The sequence below is a fragment of the Hoplias malabaricus genome, chromosome 12 (assembly GCF_029633855.1).
Source record: "Hoplias malabaricus isolate fHopMal1 chromosome 12, fHopMal1.hap1, whole genome shotgun sequence".
NCBI lineage: Eukaryota > Metazoa > Chordata > Actinopteri > Characiformes > Erythrinidae > Hoplias > Hoplias malabaricus.
The window spans coordinates 7,953,478-7,974,589 of NC_089811.1; the positions used below are offsets into that span (position 1 = coordinate 7,953,478).

The 21,112-nt window shown below is 41.9% G+C and overlaps 1 protein-coding gene across 1 annotated transcript; it reads left to right on the forward strand.

Annotated features, from left to right (window-relative positions):
• Nucleotides 1-3,212: 3,212 nt before the first annotated feature.
• Nucleotides 3,213-20,707, forward strand: mxra5b (matrix-remodelling associated 5b). Its single transcript, XM_066640943.1, has 8 exons — nucleotides 3,213-3,333; nucleotides 4,102-4,291; nucleotides 4,487-4,616; nucleotides 6,265-6,655; nucleotides 8,468-12,057; nucleotides 12,265-12,553; nucleotides 14,803-15,703; nucleotides 17,221-20,707. Exons 1-8 carry the CDS (start codon nucleotides 3,321-3,323, stop codon nucleotides 19,127-19,129), a joined length of 7,413 nt encoding a protein of 2,470 aa, XP_066497040.1. The 5' UTR covers nucleotides 3,213-3,320; the 3' UTR covers nucleotides 19,130-20,707.
• The last annotated feature ends 405 nt before the right edge of the window (nucleotides 20,708-21,112 follow it).

The window sequence follows — 21,112 nt, forward strand, 5'->3', positions numbered from 1 at the left end:
GAACCTTGTGACGAGGAGTCGACTCCAGAGTCATTCATCACTACTGACTGCGAGCTAGCGAAGCTTTCTGATTGGTCAGGCTGGTGGTGGTGGCAGGCACATATATGATACGACAGGCTAATATAAGAGGTCTTACTGATATGATCACACGTGAGAAGCATTTTACAGGAGAGGAGGCCACAGCCCTGTGATTAAAGATGAGATAAAATCAGGAGTGCTGTATTTTAAAAGGCCACAGTGACCCCTACTCAACAGGGACCAGCACCAGAACCCCTCTCTGTCCTTCGCTCATCACCCCTTTAATAATGAAACATCACCATGTCCCTCTCTGTCCCTTTCTGAAAGTTTAGCCCTGATCCAGCTGGAGCCTGTAAGTCTGGATAAATCAAATACAGATCAGCAACATGGGAAGATCAAAAGCATCATTTTATCATGTATTTTGTGGGGACACGTGTTTGTTATAATACTGAGATATTAACTGCAGTCTTTCTGCATCAGAGTTAAGTGTTGACGCTCTAAACGGCTGCAGATGTGGTCTTTTCCTCCATTTTAATGTGTTTTAATGCCATTTCTGTCATTAAAGGTGGTTTTATAAGGAATAAATTCTAGTTGTGTCATTTTTAAACTCCTCTGAGGCTTTCTGAAGCTGTGTCTCCAGTTTATACACATCATCATGAAAACGAATCAAAAGAAGAGAACTCACTTTAACAAGTGATGGACGTCTAATGAAATCAAATCCATACATTAGTGAGTGGAACATTTTTGTGAGTATTTGATGGCATTCAGAGTTCACATAAACAACAGTGAGGTAAGGTGCTGACGTTGGATGACACAGTACTGCCGTTTCTCGTGTGTGTGTGTGTGTGTGTGTGTGTGTGTGTGTTGGGGGGGACAATGACCATGGACTCATGTGCAGCTGCTCCACAGCATCACATTTCATTATTTAGCAGTTAGTAGCTGCTAAGGGTCTATATCCAAGTTATAGAATTATAAATATAATTATTTTTAGTAGTAATATTTTTATTGCTTTTTTCATTCATTCATTATCTTTAATCCTTATCCAGTTCAGGGTCGCGGTGGGCCCAGAGTCTACCTGGAATCATTGGGCGCAAGGCAGGAATACACCCTGGAGGGGGCGCCAGTCCTTCACAGGGCAACACACACACACACTCACACTTTTGAGTCATCAATCCACCTTCCAACGTGTGTTTTTGGACTGTGGGAGGAAACCGGAGCACCCGGAGGAAACCCACGCAGACACAGGGAGAACACACCAACTCCTCACAGACAGTCACCCGGAGGAAACCCACGCAGACACAGGGAGAACACTCCTCACAGACAGTCACCCAGAGGAAACCCACGCAGACACAGGGAGAACACACCACACTCCTCATAGACAGTCACCCAGAGGAAACCCACGCAGACACAGGGAGAACACTCCTCACAGACAGTCACCCAGAGGAAACCCACGCAGACACAGGGAGAACACACCAACTCCTCACAGACAGTCACCCGGAGGAAACCCACGCAGACACAGGGAGAACACTCCTCACAGACAGTCACCCAGAGGAAACCCACGCAGACACAGGGAGAACACACCACACTCCTCATAGACAGTCACCCAGAGGAAACCCACGCAGACACAGGGAGAACACTCCTCATAGACAGTCACCCAGAGGAAACCCACGCAGACACAGGGAGAACACTCCTCACAGACAGTCACCCAGAGGAAACCCACGCAGACACAGGGAGAACACTCCTCACAGACAGTCACCCAGAGGAAACCCACACAGACACAGGGAGAACACACCACACTCCTCACAGACAGTCACCCAGAGGAAACCCACGCAGACACAGGGAGAACACTCCTCACAGACAGTCACCCAGAGGAAACCCACGCAGACACAGGGAGAACACACCACACTCCTCACACACAGTCACCCGTAGTGGGAATCGAACCCACAACCTCCAGGTCCCTGGGGCTGTGTGACTGCGACACTACCTGCTGCGCCACCGTGCCGCCCTTTATTGATTTTTAAAAACATTTTAATTCTAGTATATTTAATGTAACGCACGTCAAAGATTTTTAAGGCAATTTGTGTATTTGTTAGGTTTCTTTTCACTACAATCATACATATATATATATATATATATATATGTAAACAGTGGCACAATAAATCAAACACAATCAAGTGATTTTATCTAAATAATAATAATAATCCTTATTTGTATAGCACCTTTCATATGAAATGCAGCTTAAAGTGCTTTACCAAAATTTCTTTTTAAAACATAATACAATGATCCAACACTTATTTACACAAAGAATTCAAAATAAAACCCACCTTAAAGAATTCGTGCTCTGATTGTATCGTGCCATTGTTGCGAGAATAATTCCAACTATTTTAACACCTTTATTTTGGCTGCTCCGGTTTTAGAAACAGAAAACAGTTGCTCCACAGCTGACCAACAAACCACTGACCACACACCCACAGTCCACCCCCAATGGCGTCCAGCACGGACAGCGACAGCACACGGGGCGGTTATTTACACACAGGGGTTAATTATAGCAAAGAATCTCTGGAGTGACATCAGCTCAGGAGAAAGGTCTCAAAGGTGGCTCTGACATTTCTGAAGTTCTTCTAAACCCTGAGGTCACCATGCCCAATGCCATGAGTCCACCATGGGGGTGTGAAGGCACAGAACTGGGCTGTGGAGACATGGAACTGTGTTCTCCCAACAATTTGGGTAAGGATAGGTCCTAAAGTCATCATCCAACATCAGTACCTGACCCTACATGATGCTAAATAATCCTCACAGAAACGTTTGAATATTTAGTACTGATTTTCCAGAAGACTGGGGGCAGTGTGTGTGTGTGTATTTGGGGGGTGTTGTATGTGTGTGTGTATTTGGGGGGGTGTTGTATGTGTGTGTGTGGCTTGAGTTAATGAGACTTTCAGATCTCGCCCCTCCCCTCAAAACCCTTCTGAAAAAGCGCATGAGGAGCTTTCGCGCACACTTACAGGAGCTCTCGCGCACACTTACAGGAGCTCTCGCGCACACTTACAGAAGCTCTCGTGCTGGAAAGCTCAGTGAATGCTGAGTGCAGGATCTGCTCTGTGCTGAAGTTCTCAATCAAAGCCCTGAGGAATCTGCTTTGGATTTAACTTTATTTTTAAGCATTTTATTTCATTTGCATATTCATATTCCTGCAGAGGGCCTCCTGCTTGAGCCATGATGGGTGTTTGTTTTTTAATGGAATATTATAACGTTTTTACTGTGTGTTTGGAAGCATCTGATTTCTGCTGAAGAAATGTGGACTGATGACTGTCAGAGGTATTTCATTCACTTTCAGTGTTTATTAAAGTTTATAGATATTTATCATAATTTACTTGTAATTTATAAGTTTATAGATTTAATATAATGTATGTTGACATTTTAACTATTTTTATTTATTCACATTTTAATTATGATTTACAATTATTTAGTTATTCTAATCATTTTAATGGTAATTTTAATTATAATTTCTGTGGTCTTTTACAACAGCTTTTAGACTTTTATTATGATTTTAGTGGTATTTTATAACCGTTAAGACTTTTATTATTTTCGTGGCTTTTTAAACGTCAATAACGTTGTATTATTATTATTAGTAGTAGTAGTAGTACTATTATTATTATTATTTAAGTGGTAATTCACAACACTTTATAGTTTTTTATTAATTAATTTATTAAACACTTTATTTATTAATATTTATTAATGCAAGGGTAATTTATTATCGTTTCGAATTATTTTCATTTTCTCAAAACATCGGCACCCTGTGCGAGAATTTTACATTCCACCTTAAACAGTGCAGCATTTAAGGTGGATTGGCTCATTCTACCGGAGCCATTCTGTAATTTAGGTTTCTGTTGGCGCCAAATGTAACTGCTACACTATTTAAGGTGGAATTAAACATTCTGCAGGCAACAAGTCTTACACCACTTAAGGCGGAGGGTAAGACCGTATAGTTTGGAACGGAAAGTTGGTAAATACCAGTAACTCCCAGTTAAGTTGGGACGGATAGTTCAAATCAGAGAGTAACTCACAGATTAATTTCACTCCCAGTGTCTGAAGCCGAGATGCGCCTGAGCACTGTACCGCTGCTGTTGCTCATCCTGTGCACGCGCAGCAGCAACGCCTCCGCGTGCCCGAGACCCTGCGCGTGCCCGCGGGCCAACGAACTGCACTGCACCTTTCGGTCCCTCCGCGCGCTGCCAACGTACCTGCCCGCGCATGCGCAGCGCATCAACCTCGGGTAAGAGCTCATCTGTGATCATCATAACCCCCACTGACACTCGGTGGCCACTTTATCAGAAACACCCCATTTCTACTGACACTCACTGGCCGCTTTATCATTATCACCTACATTCTTATTGTGCAAACAAAATTTCACCTCTGATTGTGTTTCTCTTTCTCTCTCTCTCTCTCTCTCTCTCTCTCTCTCTCTCAGGTTTAACACCATCTCTCACATTACCGAGCGCTCCTTCGCTGGATTAAGGAAACTGGAACTCCTGATGATGCATGGGAATGATATCCGTAAAATTCCTGATGGGGCTTTTCGAGATCTGCTGGCTTTACAGGTGAAGGAGTGAAGGAGACACTCTGTCGCTCTAAAATACTTCTGACTAATCTAAAAAAACAAAACTGAAAACACTAGAAAAATATTAATAAATGCAGCAGTGGTTCTGGAGCAACTTCAGGCCTTGCACCGTTGTTTCATAAATCATTTGTAACAGCAGCTCACCTCCCAGCAGCCCGTAGATCTTCATCTTATGTAACTCCAAATGTGTTCTGACTAGAAAGGTAATATATCAGATGGTCTCTGACTTTTGCAGAGTGGTGTACAGTTTAAATGTATAGTTGTGTAGGTATTTTATTGATCGCAATTTAGACGTCACATTTCTTTGATCACACTCCTCATTCATGCAGGTGTCACTTTTATCAGCTGTACGAGTGCTGAAGTGTTTTTGTGTAGCGCATAATTGTGATTCAAAATGCAAACATTCTTCGCTCTTTTGGAATTTTACGGTAATTGTGTTTTGTATTAAATGTCACATTTATCATATTATTAAACAGAAAGTAGCCGAAAAATGAAGTAGCGTGAAAACAGCGAGTAAAGAATTAAAAAAAAATGTAAAGAATTTAAAGAAAAAGTGCTGCAGAAGCATGTGATGGATTTGTTCTGTTCTTGGGGAAAATATTGTTTCCAAAAATACGTGTGAGATTGGGTTTGGACGATTTAAAGATGGGGATTTCAGTGTTGGGCGGCACGCTGGCACTGAAGGTAGTGTCTCTGTCACACAGTTTCAGGGACCTGGAGGCTGTGGGTGCTAGTCTGTGAGGAGTGTGGTGTATTCTCCCTGTGTCTGCGTGGGTTTCCTCCAGGTGACTGTCTGTGAGGAGTGTGGTGTGTTCTCCCTGTGTCTGCGTGGGTTTCCTCCGGGTGACTGTCTGTGAGGAGTGTGGTGTGTTCTCCCTGTGTCTGCGTGGGTTTCCTCCGGGTGACTGTCTATGAGGAGTGTGGTGTGTTCTCCCTGTGTCTGCGTGGGTTTCCTCCGGGTGACTGTCTGTGAGGAGTGCGGTGTGTTCTCCCTGTGTCAGCGTGGGTTTCCTCCAGGTGACTGTCTGTGAGGAGTGTGGTGGGTTCCTCCGGGTGCTCCGGTTTCCTCCCACAGTCCAAAAACACACGTTGGTAGGTGGATTGGCGACTCAAAAAGTGACCATATTTGTGAGTGTGTGTCTGTCACCCTATGAAGGACTGGCGCCCCCTCCAGGGTGTGTTCCCACTTTGCGCCCAGTGATTCTGGGTAAGCTCCAGACCCTCCGTGACCCTGCACAGGATAAGCGGTTACAGATAATGAATGAATGAATGAATGAATGAAAAATGAGAATTGTGATTTTAATGCGACAAAACAGTCACCATAAAATAACAAAATAGTGGAGAATGTTTGAATTCTGAATTACAATTATATACTACACAAAAAACATTTTCATAATTATAATTATTTGTACATCTGTGGGTTATGTAAAATCAGATTAAACAGAGCTGATATCCAGTCTATAGATGTACAAGGATCAGCTCTAACTATTCAACTATTCACACCCTTCATGAGGAGTGGAGTTAGAACAGAGAGAATGCTAATTATGTGGAATTGTAATTTAACAGGGATTTTAAACCAGGAACATCTTTGAAATCCGGGATTAAATTTCAAATTCCTCTTCCTCCAGGTTCTGAAGATGAGCTACAATAAGGTGAAGGTGATCACTGGCCACAGTTTGCAGGGTCTGACCGGACTTGTACGACTCCACCTTGACCACAACCGCCTGGAGTTCATCCATCCGGACGCTTTCCTTGGGATGACATCACTGCGTCTGCTCCACCTGGAGGGGAACCACCTGCAGAGGATCCATCCCGCCACCTTCAGCACATTCTCACTGCTGCAGCACTTCCCCGTGTCCACCATCAAACACCTTTACCTGTCAGACAACCTCCTGACCTCTCTCCCCAGAGAGATGCTGAAGAGCATTCCTCAGCTGGAGAACCTCTTCCTTTTTGGGAATCCCTGGACTTGTGACTGTCGGTTAGACTGGCTCAGAGACTGGAACGAACGCCACTCAGGTAATCACGGACATTTCAGTGCTGAACCATCATTGATTTTATATTGAAATGCACGTGGGGACGGGGAAGGGATTATTATCGCGAGAGATGCCCTCTGAGCAAGTGAAAACATCTTTGTTCTGAGCATTTATACTTCTGTGTTGGAGCCTGCATTGCTCTGCAATTGCACCATCACACCACTAGGGAATCTCAAACATATTTCTCTAGCACCATGTAGTACACAATGAGTTGCCAGTGTTCTAGAGTTCTAGAGGTGCCAAGAAAGAAGCAAATACAAAGCGACACATTTTTCCCACGTGGGCCCGATTCCCCTTGAGTTATTATTTCCAGATGATCTCCATATTTTTCCTTTGTTCAGTGTTTTTATTCGCCTTTAACGTCCACACTATGTCTGAGGAAATCTCTCGCTGTGAATGTGCTGCTGTCTGCATTTCTGTGTGTGGAGGAGAGGAGGTCATGTTCCTGTACTTCTTCAGTTCAACTTCAACAATGTCCATCCCACTACTGACCAATCTTTAGTCTGCGGTCTGAGTCGATGCAACGCGTAATTACATTTCTGGAGAAGTGTGCATCAGGCTGCGGCGCAGGGGTCATGTCGAAGTATAAATTAGGCTTAAGTCTGCAGTCTTCATGAGGCAGATTATTGAGAATCTGTATTTAGAGAGCGATTGGGTCATGGCTCGTTCCCGCTCACTGCACACAACCGCTGTTACTTCCCTCGTTGGTGAGTGTCACCTCAGCCTTTCAGCGCAGTGGAGCCTAGTTCCTGTTTTTATCGCTATTTAGATTATTTTTGCTTTTGGAGAAAAGCAAAATAGACAGGAGTTATGCTTGCATTGCATCATGGGATTAACTTTGCAGCTGAGGTACAATTCGACAATTAAGGTGTCTAAGTAGGCAGCTTATCATCACTGTCTAACTAAAACATTGATTCATTCATTGTCTGTAACCCTTATCCTAGGGTGACCAGATCTGAGATCCAATGATGACCAATAACGGTAGCTCTACAGTCAGACCGTCCAATCCGAAGATTTTAGGCTACTTCACCACGCCCCCTTCTCACTCAAGCGAACCAATCGGAGTAGGGGAGGGCGGGACTAGTTTGTGAACGAAACGCTTCTCGAAGTTCTATGTAAGCTCTAGAAAAACAAAATCCCGGACGTTTGTGAAATTCCACCAGGACATTTAAAAAAACAGTCTAAAACAGAGGACATGTCCAGGTAAAAGAGGACGTCTGGTCACCCTACCTTATCCAGTTCAGGGTCACGGTGGGTTTGGAGCCTACCCAGAATCACTGGGCACAATGTGGGAACACACCTTGGAAGGGGCGCCAAACGGCACCTGGACACACAAAGCACCTGGAGCACAGAGAGATAGCTCCATCTCATCACTGTACCATAAAGACTGTTAAGGGAATAGAACAACAATACACAACCTATATTTAGGTGTTTTTGCTTATTATAATTGTCTTTTTCTACTGGGAAATAGTAGAAACAATGCTTAAAACAATCAAAACCATCTGCCAAAAGAAGGATACACTTTCATGAATAAACTGAATAAAATCTCTTAATGGAACAGTAGTTTTTTTTGTTGTTGTTGTTTTGGGGTTTATTTGTGTCCAGTAATAGGTTAAATAATTATGTAACATTCTTAATGACAATCTTATAATGAGAAATATATGAAATGTTGATTATGTTTAAGACATTTTCCAACAAACAAAGATCATGGTTGAAGTTCACCCACCTGTTGTTTTGCTACAGTATTTTCTCCCCAGCGCCCAGTAACAGCTTATATTTGTTTCCTTTTTTTTAGGTGTGATGAAATGTAAGCAGGACAAGGCATCTGCCAGAGGTCAGCTATGTCCACTGTGTGCTTCACCACAGCAGCTGAGAGGGAAGGTTTTCTCCGAACACAAGGAACTTCAATGCACAGGTCCAGTCATTAGCTCCAGAGAGAGGAGCATCTCTCCAGAGGAGAACCTCAGTGAGCTGCTTTCTCTGGACAATTTTAAACCAGCTTTCGGAAACATGACGTTAAACCTATTGGACGAGCACGGGAACAAAGTGGATTTGACGTGCAGAATTCTAGAGCCGAGAGATTCAACTAAAATCACCTGGAATTACACCAAGTCTTTGGACATAGCTTCTAATATGAGTCTCCACTTTGACCTGGACTGCCCCATAGACAGGGAGAACTACCAGAGCTTATGGAGACTTCTTGCGTACTACAGCGAGACACCGGCGCACCTTCGGAGAGAAATCATGCTCAGTAAAGAACCTGAACTGAGCTACAGATACAGGCAGGACATTGAGAGGGATGCATACTATTACACAGGAGTTCGGGCTAATGTCTTATCCCATCCATCTTGGCTCATGCAGTCTTTTGTGAACTTACAACTGAACAGGCCCTATTCCTCATCCAAGAGTGTGAAGCTAATTTTATCCACGAAAATATCAACCACCATAAATAACGATCAGATAAGACGACAGAGAAGATCCTGGGTGATGATCAAACACAGCAACTCAACCCAGACAATGTTTACCTCAGTCGTGGGTGGTAGAATTGAGATGGACTGCAATGTGTTAAGTTCTGGAGATCCTTCTATTCACTGGATGCTTCCTGATGGTTCTAAGGTTAAGGCTCCTTTCAGCAGCTCAAATGATCATCTGTTCATATCTAGTAATGGCCAGCTTCTCCTCAAAGCTGCTGATTATTCAGACTCTGGCGTTTACTACTGCATTGCTAAGGTTCCTGGAGATATAGACCTCCTACCTTTCCGTCTATCCATTGTAGAATCTTCTACACCTCCTCAAGGAGACGAGATTCGGACTCCTGTATCCAAATTTGTAGGCGAGCCCATTTCTCTGCCTTGCCTCTCTACTGCAACACCAGACGCTGTCATCAACTGGATATTTCCAGATGGCCAGGTGATCAATGCCAAAGCAAACTCATCTAGAGGTTTCGTCTTCTCTAATGGGACACTGTTCATTCCCCACAGCAAATCTAATGACAATGGATATTACAAATGTCTGGCTTTGAACGAACATGGTATGGACGCTGTCTCTACAAAGCTCACTGTCTTGAGAAGGCCAGGAATGCAGCCTCTCAGACGTTATCCCATGAGACCACAGTCTGCAGCAGGGGTGTCCACAAAAGTCAAAGCATTTTTAGAGGACATAGATGATGCTTCTGGAGATTTTGACCCAGAGACACTGCCACCAAGTAGGGCTTTTATTAACCAGAGGAGGGAACCACCTTCAAGATCACAGGGACATCCTTTGAGGAACTCTCAGCAAAGGTTACCAGACCGCAGGAGACCTCTTAGGAAAGGTGTGAACGGAAAACAGAGGATGATGGTCCTTGAAAACAGAAGAAAATTGAACACAGGAAAGAACAAAATAGATCCACAGAAATGGGCTCATATTTTGGCCAAAATTCGCAGGAAAACCGTCCCCAAAACAACTCCGTCTTACTCTTTCAAAAGCAGGGGACCAACTGTAAATAATCAAGGATCATTTGACAACACAGAGGGGTCTTCTCCCGATGACACAATCTCAAACGAGGAGTCTAGCAGCATCAGAATACGACAAAATGTAGATCAACACACAGACAGCACACAATCCGTCACAGCTTCACCAGATACTCAAGGGCAATATAACTTGCATCAAGTAGCTGCAACAAAACCAAGCACTGATGTCAGCGGAGTGACACTGAAGACTGACACTGTAAGGTCCACAGCTGCATTTAATTACGGCATCACGGAGATAAACGTCCTGGGGGGAAGCCATGTAAACACTTTAACTGCTAGCACTTCAATCGGAGAAAAGAGTCAACAAATGGAAAATAACCCGTTGTCTTCAGGGCCTGTCACGGAGCCAGATTCAGGGGAAAAGAAAGATCACAGCATTTTGGAAAAGTCCTCCATAATCTCAGCCACTGCTGATGCTAATGGTGTGTACACAAAGAGCAAAAATGGCCATTCAACAGTGTTTACCTCCTCTAAGCCATTTACAAAGCCCAAAGAACCACCCAGTCCTGTGCTAAGGCCAAGGGCCCCCTGGAACTCCAGAAGACGATTTGGAAATAATCGACGGATTAATAGACTGCGACTGAGACCATCCTCAACCCTAACCACTAGCAGACCACAGCTGTTTACAGTACCCAGAGTTGTTGTAGCTCATCCTCCATCAATAATTGCAACTACAACCTCCTCAACCTCAGCCTATTACACTCATAGAGCTATTACTTATACTTCCTCCACATACCACAAACCCTCAACGACTGGTGTTAGTCATGAAACAACAAGTGTATCCCTTCTTGATGAGAACATCAGTCTGGTCACCCACAAATGGAAAGGGGATTCCACAAATCAAAAGACTCAAGCCTCAATATCCAAAGTCATTACAACATCTTCAACATCTGCGGTCGCAAGTCCTAGGAGAGTAAATGAAGACATATCCAGAGAGGATTGGCGAAATGAAAACACGGCTTCTACAGTGGTCAAGACAAATGAGCTCATTACTTCTACAGGAGCAGCTGTGACATCTTCAGCAGACCACAAAACCATTCCTCTGGAAGTCACTCAAGAGTTTTTAAGTGTTCTCTCAACTGAGGATATGAATAAGAAGGCCATCAGTGAAGATCATGGAACAGAAATCTTCACCGCGAGTCCATCAGATATTCCCAGTATACCTGAATCACACCAAGAAAAAGGTCTTGCCGTGGTTGATCTCTTCAAAAGTTTGAACTCTGTTGAAAATGTAAAATCTGAAGAGGGTTATGTTGCTGCTTCCGTTCCACCCCTTTCTCCCCCTGCAATATTTTCAACTGAAGAGAAAGAGGCACTAAATTCAGACAGGAAGAAATCGTTTTCAGATCAGGCATCGGTTAGTCCTTCAACAGACACACCCGTAGAATACAGCTCAAGACAAACTGAGTCTGTAAACCAGTGGTCAACATCAGCAATTCCTCGGACTGAACCCAGTGAAGATGGTGAGATAGAATTACTGAACAACCTCAGAACCTCAACAACCTCAGAATCAACAACTACAGCCAAGACAACCCTGTCTACAGAGGATATTGCTTTATTAACATTCATACCTACAATAACAGCTGCTCCTATTCTCACTACCATTACTACGACCACTTCTACTACAACACAAGCCCCATCTAAACCCAGGGTGCCAGTAGTAGATTCACGAATTCCATTTTACTCCAGATATCCTTCAGGAAACTACATTCCTGACAGGCACAGTGGAAGAACACCTATTTACAGATACCCTTATTACCCCAGGCATAGAACTCCATTTGTTATACATAGGACACCTGCAGCTAGCAACTCCCCAGGCTCTGTCAGTGCTGTCAAATTAACAACCTCATTGCCAAAGACCTCTACGACCACTGTGCAACCTACAAGAACCATCAAATCAATTACCCTTCCTCCTAAAACATCTACAACCACAATAACTACAACGAGAATGATCAAATTGACTAGCCTTGACCCTGAAACATCTACAAACAAACATACAACACCAAGTACCACCAAATCCACCAACCAGTCACTCCAAGTATCTACACAACCAACCAGAAACACTAAATCAACTTCTCAGTCACATAAAACGTCTATGACCACAAGAACTACAAGCACCTCAGCTCCCCTGAGAGCAATCTCTGAGCCCAGTAGCAGAGCTCAGACCACCGCAATTTCTACCAACCAGCATTTCAAAACAGCTGTATCTCCAGCTCATCCTCCAGCTGTTTCCCCACTGAGAATGCGGCCCAGAATCACCACAGCGAACCTCCACACAGTCACTGTGAACGCTGAAACAGATGTGCAGCTTCCTTGTAATTCTGTGGGGGAACCTAAACCTTTCCTCACCTGGACCAAAGCCTCCACAGGTATGTGCACTGCTCTACATGTGTGGTTTTACTACATTTGTTTGTAATTTAATTACAAAACAATGTTCTATTTACGTATTATTTTCAAACTGTTGTATGAAGAAGTTATTTTTAGACAGTTTTACAAATTTCTCTGCATTTTTAGTATTATATGTAATATAATTTCATCTGTAAGATGTTTGTATGAATATTTTATCTTACTATTGGATGTTTTTACTTGTTTTAAAGGAACATTAGGTAAGATTAGGGTTTTTTTATAGCTTGTGGGACTTTTGTAATTTGGCTTTACAGCACTGTACAGAAATAAACGGGGAGGGGGAGAAAGTGGTCGTAGTTTAATACCCTCCTCCAAAGGTTACATAGTGCAGTTTCTACAGTGCTGATATTGGAGTAGCAATGGCAGAGGCTCTGTTCTCCCTGTTACAGCTCAGTGGGGCATCACAGTGATTTTGAAGCTGGTATTTTAATGTACATATATTACGTAGTGTTCCCTTAAGTCATTTTATTTAGAGAAACATTCTTTTTCTATTTCAGACAGTTTAGCTTGATTTCCAAACCCCAGTTCCAGAAAAGCTGGGACAGTGTAGAAACTGTAAATACAACATGGAATACAATGATGTGCAAATAATTTAAATGATATTTAATTGAAGATAAATCAACAACAATTTTGCAATTGTTATATCAGAGAAAAATGATTGTTTTTTGAAAAGCATTAACTCACTGTTAATTTTATGTTATAAACATGTTACAAAAAATTGGGCCAGGGCAATAAAGACATGCTTGGCATGCTTGAGTTTAAAAAAGAGCTTCTCGTAGAGGATGAGTCTTTCAGAAGTAAAGATGGGAGGGGTTCACCACTTTGTGAAAGACTGCACAGCCAAACAGTAAAACATAATGTTTTAACATTTTTCATCATCTACAGCACATAATATCAAAAGACTCAGAGAATCCAGGGAAATATCTAAATACATGGCACAAGGACAAACAAAACAATACAGGCCAGTTGTGATTTCTGTAGTGAAAATCACTGCATGGCAAAGAAAAACTTCCCAAACCCACTGTCTGTGAACACAGTTCATTATCACATCCACAAACACAAGTTAAACCTCACAATTGCAGATTTAAACAGGATACAGAAATAATGCTGCTTTCTCTGGGCCAGAGTTCTTTTAACCGGACTGAGGGGAAGTGGAGAAGTGTCCTGTGTCTGACAAATCACAATTTCACATTCTTTTTGGAAATCACAGATGCTGTGTCCTCTGGGCTAAATCTAGATTCTGTACGGATTACAACAGCATGGCTCTGGGTTCAGAGCTTCACCCATTTAAATATGGTGTATTATGAGCGGAAAAACTCTACAACAGAAACACAGAGCTGTTATGCAGCTGAAAATCCTATAAAAAGGAAGAACTACAGCAACTGGTTTCCTCAGTTCCCAAACGCTTACAGAATGATGTTTAATGTAGAGGGGATGGACACATTGGTAAACAAGTCCCTGTCATAATTTTTAGAACATGTTGCTGTCATCTAATTTAAAAAAGTAAACAAAATACGTGTTGTCTTTGTAAATTCTTCAACTAAATATAGGGTTTAAATTATTTGCGCATCGCTGAATTTATTTTACTTATATATAGCACTCTGTCTCAACATTTTTGGAAAAATGGTTTGTAAAAAATGATGTGCTTTTAAGACAGTTTGGCTTCTGTCAGTTTACAAACATCTAACTACAACCACATAATGAGACTAAACAGATATAAAGACTAGATTTCAGATGTTTTTAATTAATAAATCATCATCTCCTGCAGGGCGCAGTATTTGATCAGACTCCAGATTATTTCCTATGAGCTTGGTCCATGGGTTTTGCCGCTGGCCATAATTTTTTTAGTGTTCTGTGTAAACTGAAACTGGATTTCTGCCACAGTGTAAAACCGCAGTGATTGGTGTGACTAAATAATGTCTTAAGAACATGTGTGTGCCTTCTGTTGACACCAAGAAGGATTTGGAGCCATAAATTACCCTTATGGACTTTACGTTACTGTTAAATGTTGTGTTTAAAAAGAATATATGACTAATGCACTAAAACATCATCTCAGATCAAGTCTTCTGAAACTTCTTTGGGAACTTTTGCTTTTAATAAATGACGTGTGAAGACAAACAGGACATTAACAAATAAGTTCATTCAGTTAAGTCAGAGTGTTCTTCATCTTAATAAAACTTATCATGCAATAAGACATGTTTCTTTTTTTCAGGTGCGGTTATGTCAGCGAACACCAGAATCCAACGGTTTGAGGTACAGTCTAATGGCACGTTCGTGATCCACGATGTCCAGCCTCAAGACCGTGGCCAGTACCTTTGCACGGCTCAGAATCTGTACGGCATTGATAGGATGATGGTCACTTTGGTGGTTCTTTCTCAGCCACCGAAGATGCTGTTATCAAGGCATCGAGATATAACGGTGTACCTGGGGGATAGTATCCATCTCGATTGCCTGGCTCAGGGTCTTCCCAAACCTCACACCAGCTGGGTGCTTCCAAATCGGTCAATGGTGCATACAGTCAGCACCGGTAAACAGAGGATTATGCTTTTAAGTAATGGGACACTTCAAATTAGGGAGGCCATTTATGTCGACAGAGGAACCTACAAGTGTATCGCCAGCAATGTAGCAGGTGCAGACGCTATATCTGTTCATCTACATGTTACAGTCTTGCCGCCAATTATCCAGCAACAACGACAAGAGAACTACACCATCGAAGAAGGCCAGACCATCCATGTTCACTGCAGTGCCAAAGGAGCCCCAAATCCCTCCATCCGTTGGGTCATTTCAAGCGGAACATCAATAAGACCTTCCCAATTCATCAATGACAATCTCTTCGTCTTCCCCAATGGGACCCTTTACATCCGAAACCCATCAGAGAAAGATTCTGGCATCTACGAATGCATAGCAATAAATGTTGTAGGTGCCGACAAGAGACGAGTGGGTGTCCTGGTCAAGAGAAACCTCTCCACAGCCAAAATAATGTCCACTTCTCCTCAAACGATAGATGTTAGTTATGGTGGGGATCTTCGTTTGGACTGCAGAGCTTCAGGAAGCCCTGAACCCAGGATCATCTGGAGGACGCCGGCTAAGAAACTCATTGATGAACATTACAGGTACATATATTTGAAGTGTTGTCAACTTATTTATGAACAATTACTCAACCAAACTTAAAATATCAAACCAAAAATTATGAGAGGAAATGTTAAGTATAGTCACAATCGTGGGGGACCAGCTCGATGGATCTTGATTTGGCTCAGTCAGACACTACAAAACAATTAGACGTTTTGTTTAAGGTACAGTAACAGGCATTTTAAAGTAGATATATAAGCTTGAATAATCACTTTTATGAATAATGTTTGGCAGCACTACTGTTTGCTGCAGTAGTGCCTCTTGTCACACAGCCACAGGGTTCTGGGGTTGTGTGTTCTCCCTGTGTCTGCGTGGGGTTCCTCTGGGTGCTCCACATTCCTCCCATGGTCCAAAAACACATGTTGGTAGGTGGATTGGTGACTCAAAATTTTCCATTGGTCTGGGTGTGTGAGTGAATGTGTGAGTGTGTACCGCCCTGCTAAGGATTGGCGCCCCCTGCAGGGTGTGTTCCTGCCTTGCACACAGGCTCACCATGACCCTGAACTGGATAAGGGTTACAGACAATGGATAAATTAATTAATTAAGTAAAATTGTTTGGCGGCAAAATTAACAAACTGCTCCTTTAAGAAGGTGTGGAAAGTCTGGAAATGTTTACAGTAATTCTAGGAGTACTCACTCAGCAGATAGAAGGCTGCCATTAGGACGTCCAGATCTGATGAGGAGAATTTGGACCTCAGTGCACCATCTGCATGTGATTAAAAAGTGAACTTCTCCACCTTTGTTCCAGCAGCTGATGAAGGGATCCTGTCCACGCTCTTAATCCTTGGTTTGGACAGCTCTCTCGGGAGAGTAGAAGTTCATCCAAGGTTCGGAGAAGCAATAAACAGAAGAACGCTTTCCATCCCAGTGTCATATCTGTCAGCAAAATCTTGCACAAAGACCTCACATTTATCAGAGTTTACATGACACCTTGCCACTTTTTATTCAGGGTGGCTCACTCTCTAACCTTCACTTCCTTTTGTTGTGGAGAATTCCTGAGACCTTTGGAATGGTATTTCATTAATCCAAATAAATCAACATCATCAGGATGATCTAAAGATAAGCTCAGCTCTCATACGGACTGCTGGTCTGAATTAAAATAGATATAAACACAAACAAGAACCTGATTAATAAGCAGTAACTTTGACAAACAGTAGTCAAGAAACCTGCTCATTCAAAGGTTATGCAGAAATTAAGAGAATTAACATGGAGTTCCACTGCTCTATCTCTCACGGCAACTTGCCATGATGACTTTAGGCTCATGTGTAGCTGCTCCAGTGTGCCTCATTCCACTATAAGCTTGTCTTAAGAGATTACACCAACCCAATGTCACTAATTAAAAGGGGGCATTCAGAATTTCGGGCAGACAGCATATTTCTTAAATTTGAAACAGTGTTGTTCACACTTTCATCTGATTCGTCATACTTTTTAATTCACAGTCTCATAAATTCATTAGTTACATTTCAATTAAGCTAACCTTTCTTTTTATCTATCTTCCTAGCTTTGATCACAGAATGAAGGTCTTCAGTAATGGCACGCTTACAGTGAAGTCGGTAACCGAAAAGGACAAAGGAGACTACCTCTGTGTCGCCAGAAATAAAATGGGGGATGACTATGTTTTGCTGAAAGTAAACGTGATGATGAAAGCAGCAAAAATAGAACGGAAGCAATTGAATGACCACAAGGTACAGTACGGAATGGATCTGAAAGTGGACTGTGTTGCCTCTGGTCTTCCAAATCCTGAGATCAGATGGAGTCTTCCTGACGGCACCCTGGTAAACAGCTTGATGCAGTCGAATGATAGTGGGGTTCGCAGGAGGAGGTATGTTGTCTTTGAAAACGGGACTCTTTACTTCAACGAAGTGGGGATGAAGGAAGAGGGAGATTATACCTGCTACGCTGAAAATGAGATTGGGAAAGATGAGATGAAGGTCCATATCAAAGTCATTGCAGCAGCACCAACAATTCGGAACAATGTATACGAAGTGATTCGGGTTCTTTACGGAGACACAGTCTCTCTTACCTGCAGCGCAAAAGGAGAACCTACCCCAAGTATAACTTGGCTTTCCCCAAGTAATCGTATCATACCTTTAGCATCTGACAAGTATCAGGTCTCCTCAGATGGGACCTTACTCATTCACAAGGTGCAAAGATTTGACATTGGGAACTACACTTGCTCAGTCAGGAATAGCGCAGGAATAGACAGGAAAGTAGTCCGTGTCGACACTGTGGTTAAAGCACCCACCATTAACGGACTACAAAACCCAATCAGTGCAGTTGAGCAGACTGCTGGGAAAGACCAACAAGTTCTCATACATTGCAAAGCAGAAGGAACCCCAATTCCTCGTGTCATGTGGATTCTACCTGAAAACGTAGTTCTCCCAGCTCCCTACTATGGCAGCAGGATCACAGTCCACCGCAATGGCACCCTGGACATACGTAGCTTGCGTAAGAGTGATTCTGTCCAGCTTCTCTGCATCGCCCGGAATGAGGCAGGAGAGGCCAGGCTTCAGGTTCAGCTTCATGTCACAGAGAAAACAGAAAAACCTCAATTGAAAAGCCTCGCTACAGAGACTGTCCAGCTCACGAATGGAGAAACAGTGACTTTGAATTGTTCTGTGGAAGGGAAACCCAATCCCGAGATCACCTGGATCCTTCCCAATGGGACGTCTCTCTTGAGCGGAACCAGTATTTTCAGATTTCTCCATGGCTTTGATGGAACTTTGGTGATAAGTGAGGCTTCAGCATCAGAAGCAGGGTTGTACCGATGTGTGGGACGGAATAGTGCTGGATATGTGGAAAGAAAGGTTACTCTGGAGGCCGGGAAAAAGCCTGAGATTGAGAACAAGTACAGCTCTTTGGTTAGCATCATAAATGGCGAAAACTTGCAGCTGAACTGTTTATCAAGTGGTAACCCACTTCCCAAACTTACTTGGACCCTTCCGAGTGGCAGCGTCTTGACCAGGCCACAGAAAATGGAACGGTATACGGTTTTTAATAATGGTACCTTACTTGTCCAACAAGCCTCTGTCTTTGATCGGGGTACATACCTTTGCAAGACGTCCAACAATTATGGATTGTCTTCTTTATCAGTTGCAGTGATTGTGATAGCCTATCCACCCCGCATTATCAGTGGACCAGCTTCTGTCACGTACGCAAGACCAGGAGTTGCAATCCAGTTGAACTGCATGGCTATCGGAACTCCTAAAGCAGAGGTACTTTGGGAAATGCCTGACAAAACTCAGTTGAAGGCTGGAGCTCAGCCAAGACTCTATGGTAATAGATACCTCCAGCCACAGGGTTCTCTAATTATCCAGAACCCATCCACAAGGGACAATGGGTTCTACAAGTGCACTGCAAAAAACGTAATCGGTAGCGATTCCAAAGCAACTTACGTACATGTGTTTTGATAGAAAGTCAAAAGTTAAATGAAATTAAGGTTCATGCCGAAGAACTGCAAAAGTCAGTGCAGAGATTACTGTCCATAACAGAGGTATTTTATAGATCTAGAATATTTGATTTAGCATTTTCTATTGTTGTTCAATGTACATAGAATTTTGGTGCTAATTAAGCTAACATCATGCAAACATTGGCCATTAAAAACAATATTTGGTACCAGTTTAAAATAAGACTACACTTATAAAGTTTATAAATGGTTTAAAATTAGTTTATTAATGATTGTTATTTAAGTTGTAACACATTAAAATTCATTAATAATAATTTATAACACACAGATATAAAGGGAAACAGTGACCCGTTGTTTGCCAAATAGTGAACTCACATCCGTCTTAAACCTCAGATCTTGCCGAATGCTGACCTTGCTGTGTTGTATCTATCAGTCAATATTAACCCCCTCTGCTCCAGAACATATTTGTTAATAAGTTTAACCATTTAACCACCGAGTTTAATTACGACTTTTTAAACACTGATGATAATGTGGTTAACCTTAACATGTGAAATGACTAAATTAACATTCTCAGGTTTTAGTTTATTAATTTCCTCGACATTTTCAGTAAGTTCCAGCACTTTCAGAATAAAAAAAAAAACGATGTCACTGTTGCTCTTTTTGTCTCTGTTAAAAATGATTATAATGACTTTTAAGGTGTTTACAATTTGTTTAATATCCATATAATTAATAAATAGATCTTTAAGCCATTTACAAACCTTCGTTTGTTTAGTTTTATTTTAAAGTGGTACACATTTTTTCAGTCAAACTTTTGTTAATGTAATTTCCTAAGAAAATGAAGATTAAGTTTAATTTATTCATTTTATGGCGTCAGGTAAGACACAGGGGATGAATATTAATTAGACAAATGACACAAATCTTTAAAATTAACTCCACTTTTGTCCACTATCACTGATGAGCTGTTAGTAAATAGGATCAGGAGAAAACCAAAGGCAACACATTTCTTGGACTGAACTTTGGGGATGTGGGTGTGGATTCCTTTGAGACACTGAAAGTGAGTCCCCTGAAATAAATAAAGCTCTGAGTTATTGTGTGGACACAGTAAATACAGACAGACGGTATTGATATTCAGCTGTTGAGGTTTGTGTGCGATTTTCTGTGTTTCCTGATGCTGCCAATTAAACCTTGAACTTAAAGGCAATTTTCCTGGACTTTTGCACAGAGCTGATCTGTAGTAATTTGCTTATCAGGGGAACTTTATATATTTCAATATGTTTAACAAGCATTTTCAATATGTTTGTATTTTATAACTGGGTTTATTATATTTGAAATTGTTTTAAATTATAATGTCATAATGAAGCCTGATTTAAAGGTCATGTTTATTAATTTGTAGTTTTCCTAATCATGTAAACAGAAATACAGCTGCACGTGTTAAAAAGGAACGTTATGTTTTATGTCATTGTTGTTGCTCTCATGTTGTGATATCATAACACTTACTGCCTCTTAACTTATTTGTCTTTAAAAGACTAATTCATTTCATTTAATCTGATGAATATCTATTTTTGAGAAACGTATGGCTGCACCTCACATCTGGATTTTTAATAAATGATGTAAACATTACATTAAGCACATGCCTTGCTCATTCATTCATTTTCTGTAAGTGCTTCATCCTGATCAAGAGTCTCACTGTGTCTGGATCTTATACAACACACACTGAACAGGGCACCGGTCCATTACACACTCACACAGTCACTCACACACTGACACCTGTGCATGCACAAACACACACACACATATATACACACACACATATATATACACATATACACACACACACACATACATACACATACACACATACATACATACACACACACACACATACACACACACTCAAACACACACATACACACGCACACATACATACACATACACACACGAATACACACATATATACACACATACACACACACACACACAGTTACTC

Bases quoted from the DNA above. Each gene is read 5' to 3' on its own strand.
- mxra5b (XM_066640943.1), top strand. The intron at 6,656-8,467 runs GTAATCACGGAC...CCTTTTTTTTAG, and splicing joins CTGGAACGAACGCCACTCAG to GTGTGATGAAATGTAAGCAG. The intron at 12,058-12,264 runs GTGCAACCTACA...TCAACTTCTCAG, and splicing joins CAAAGACCTCTACGACCACT to TCACATAAAACGTCTATGAC.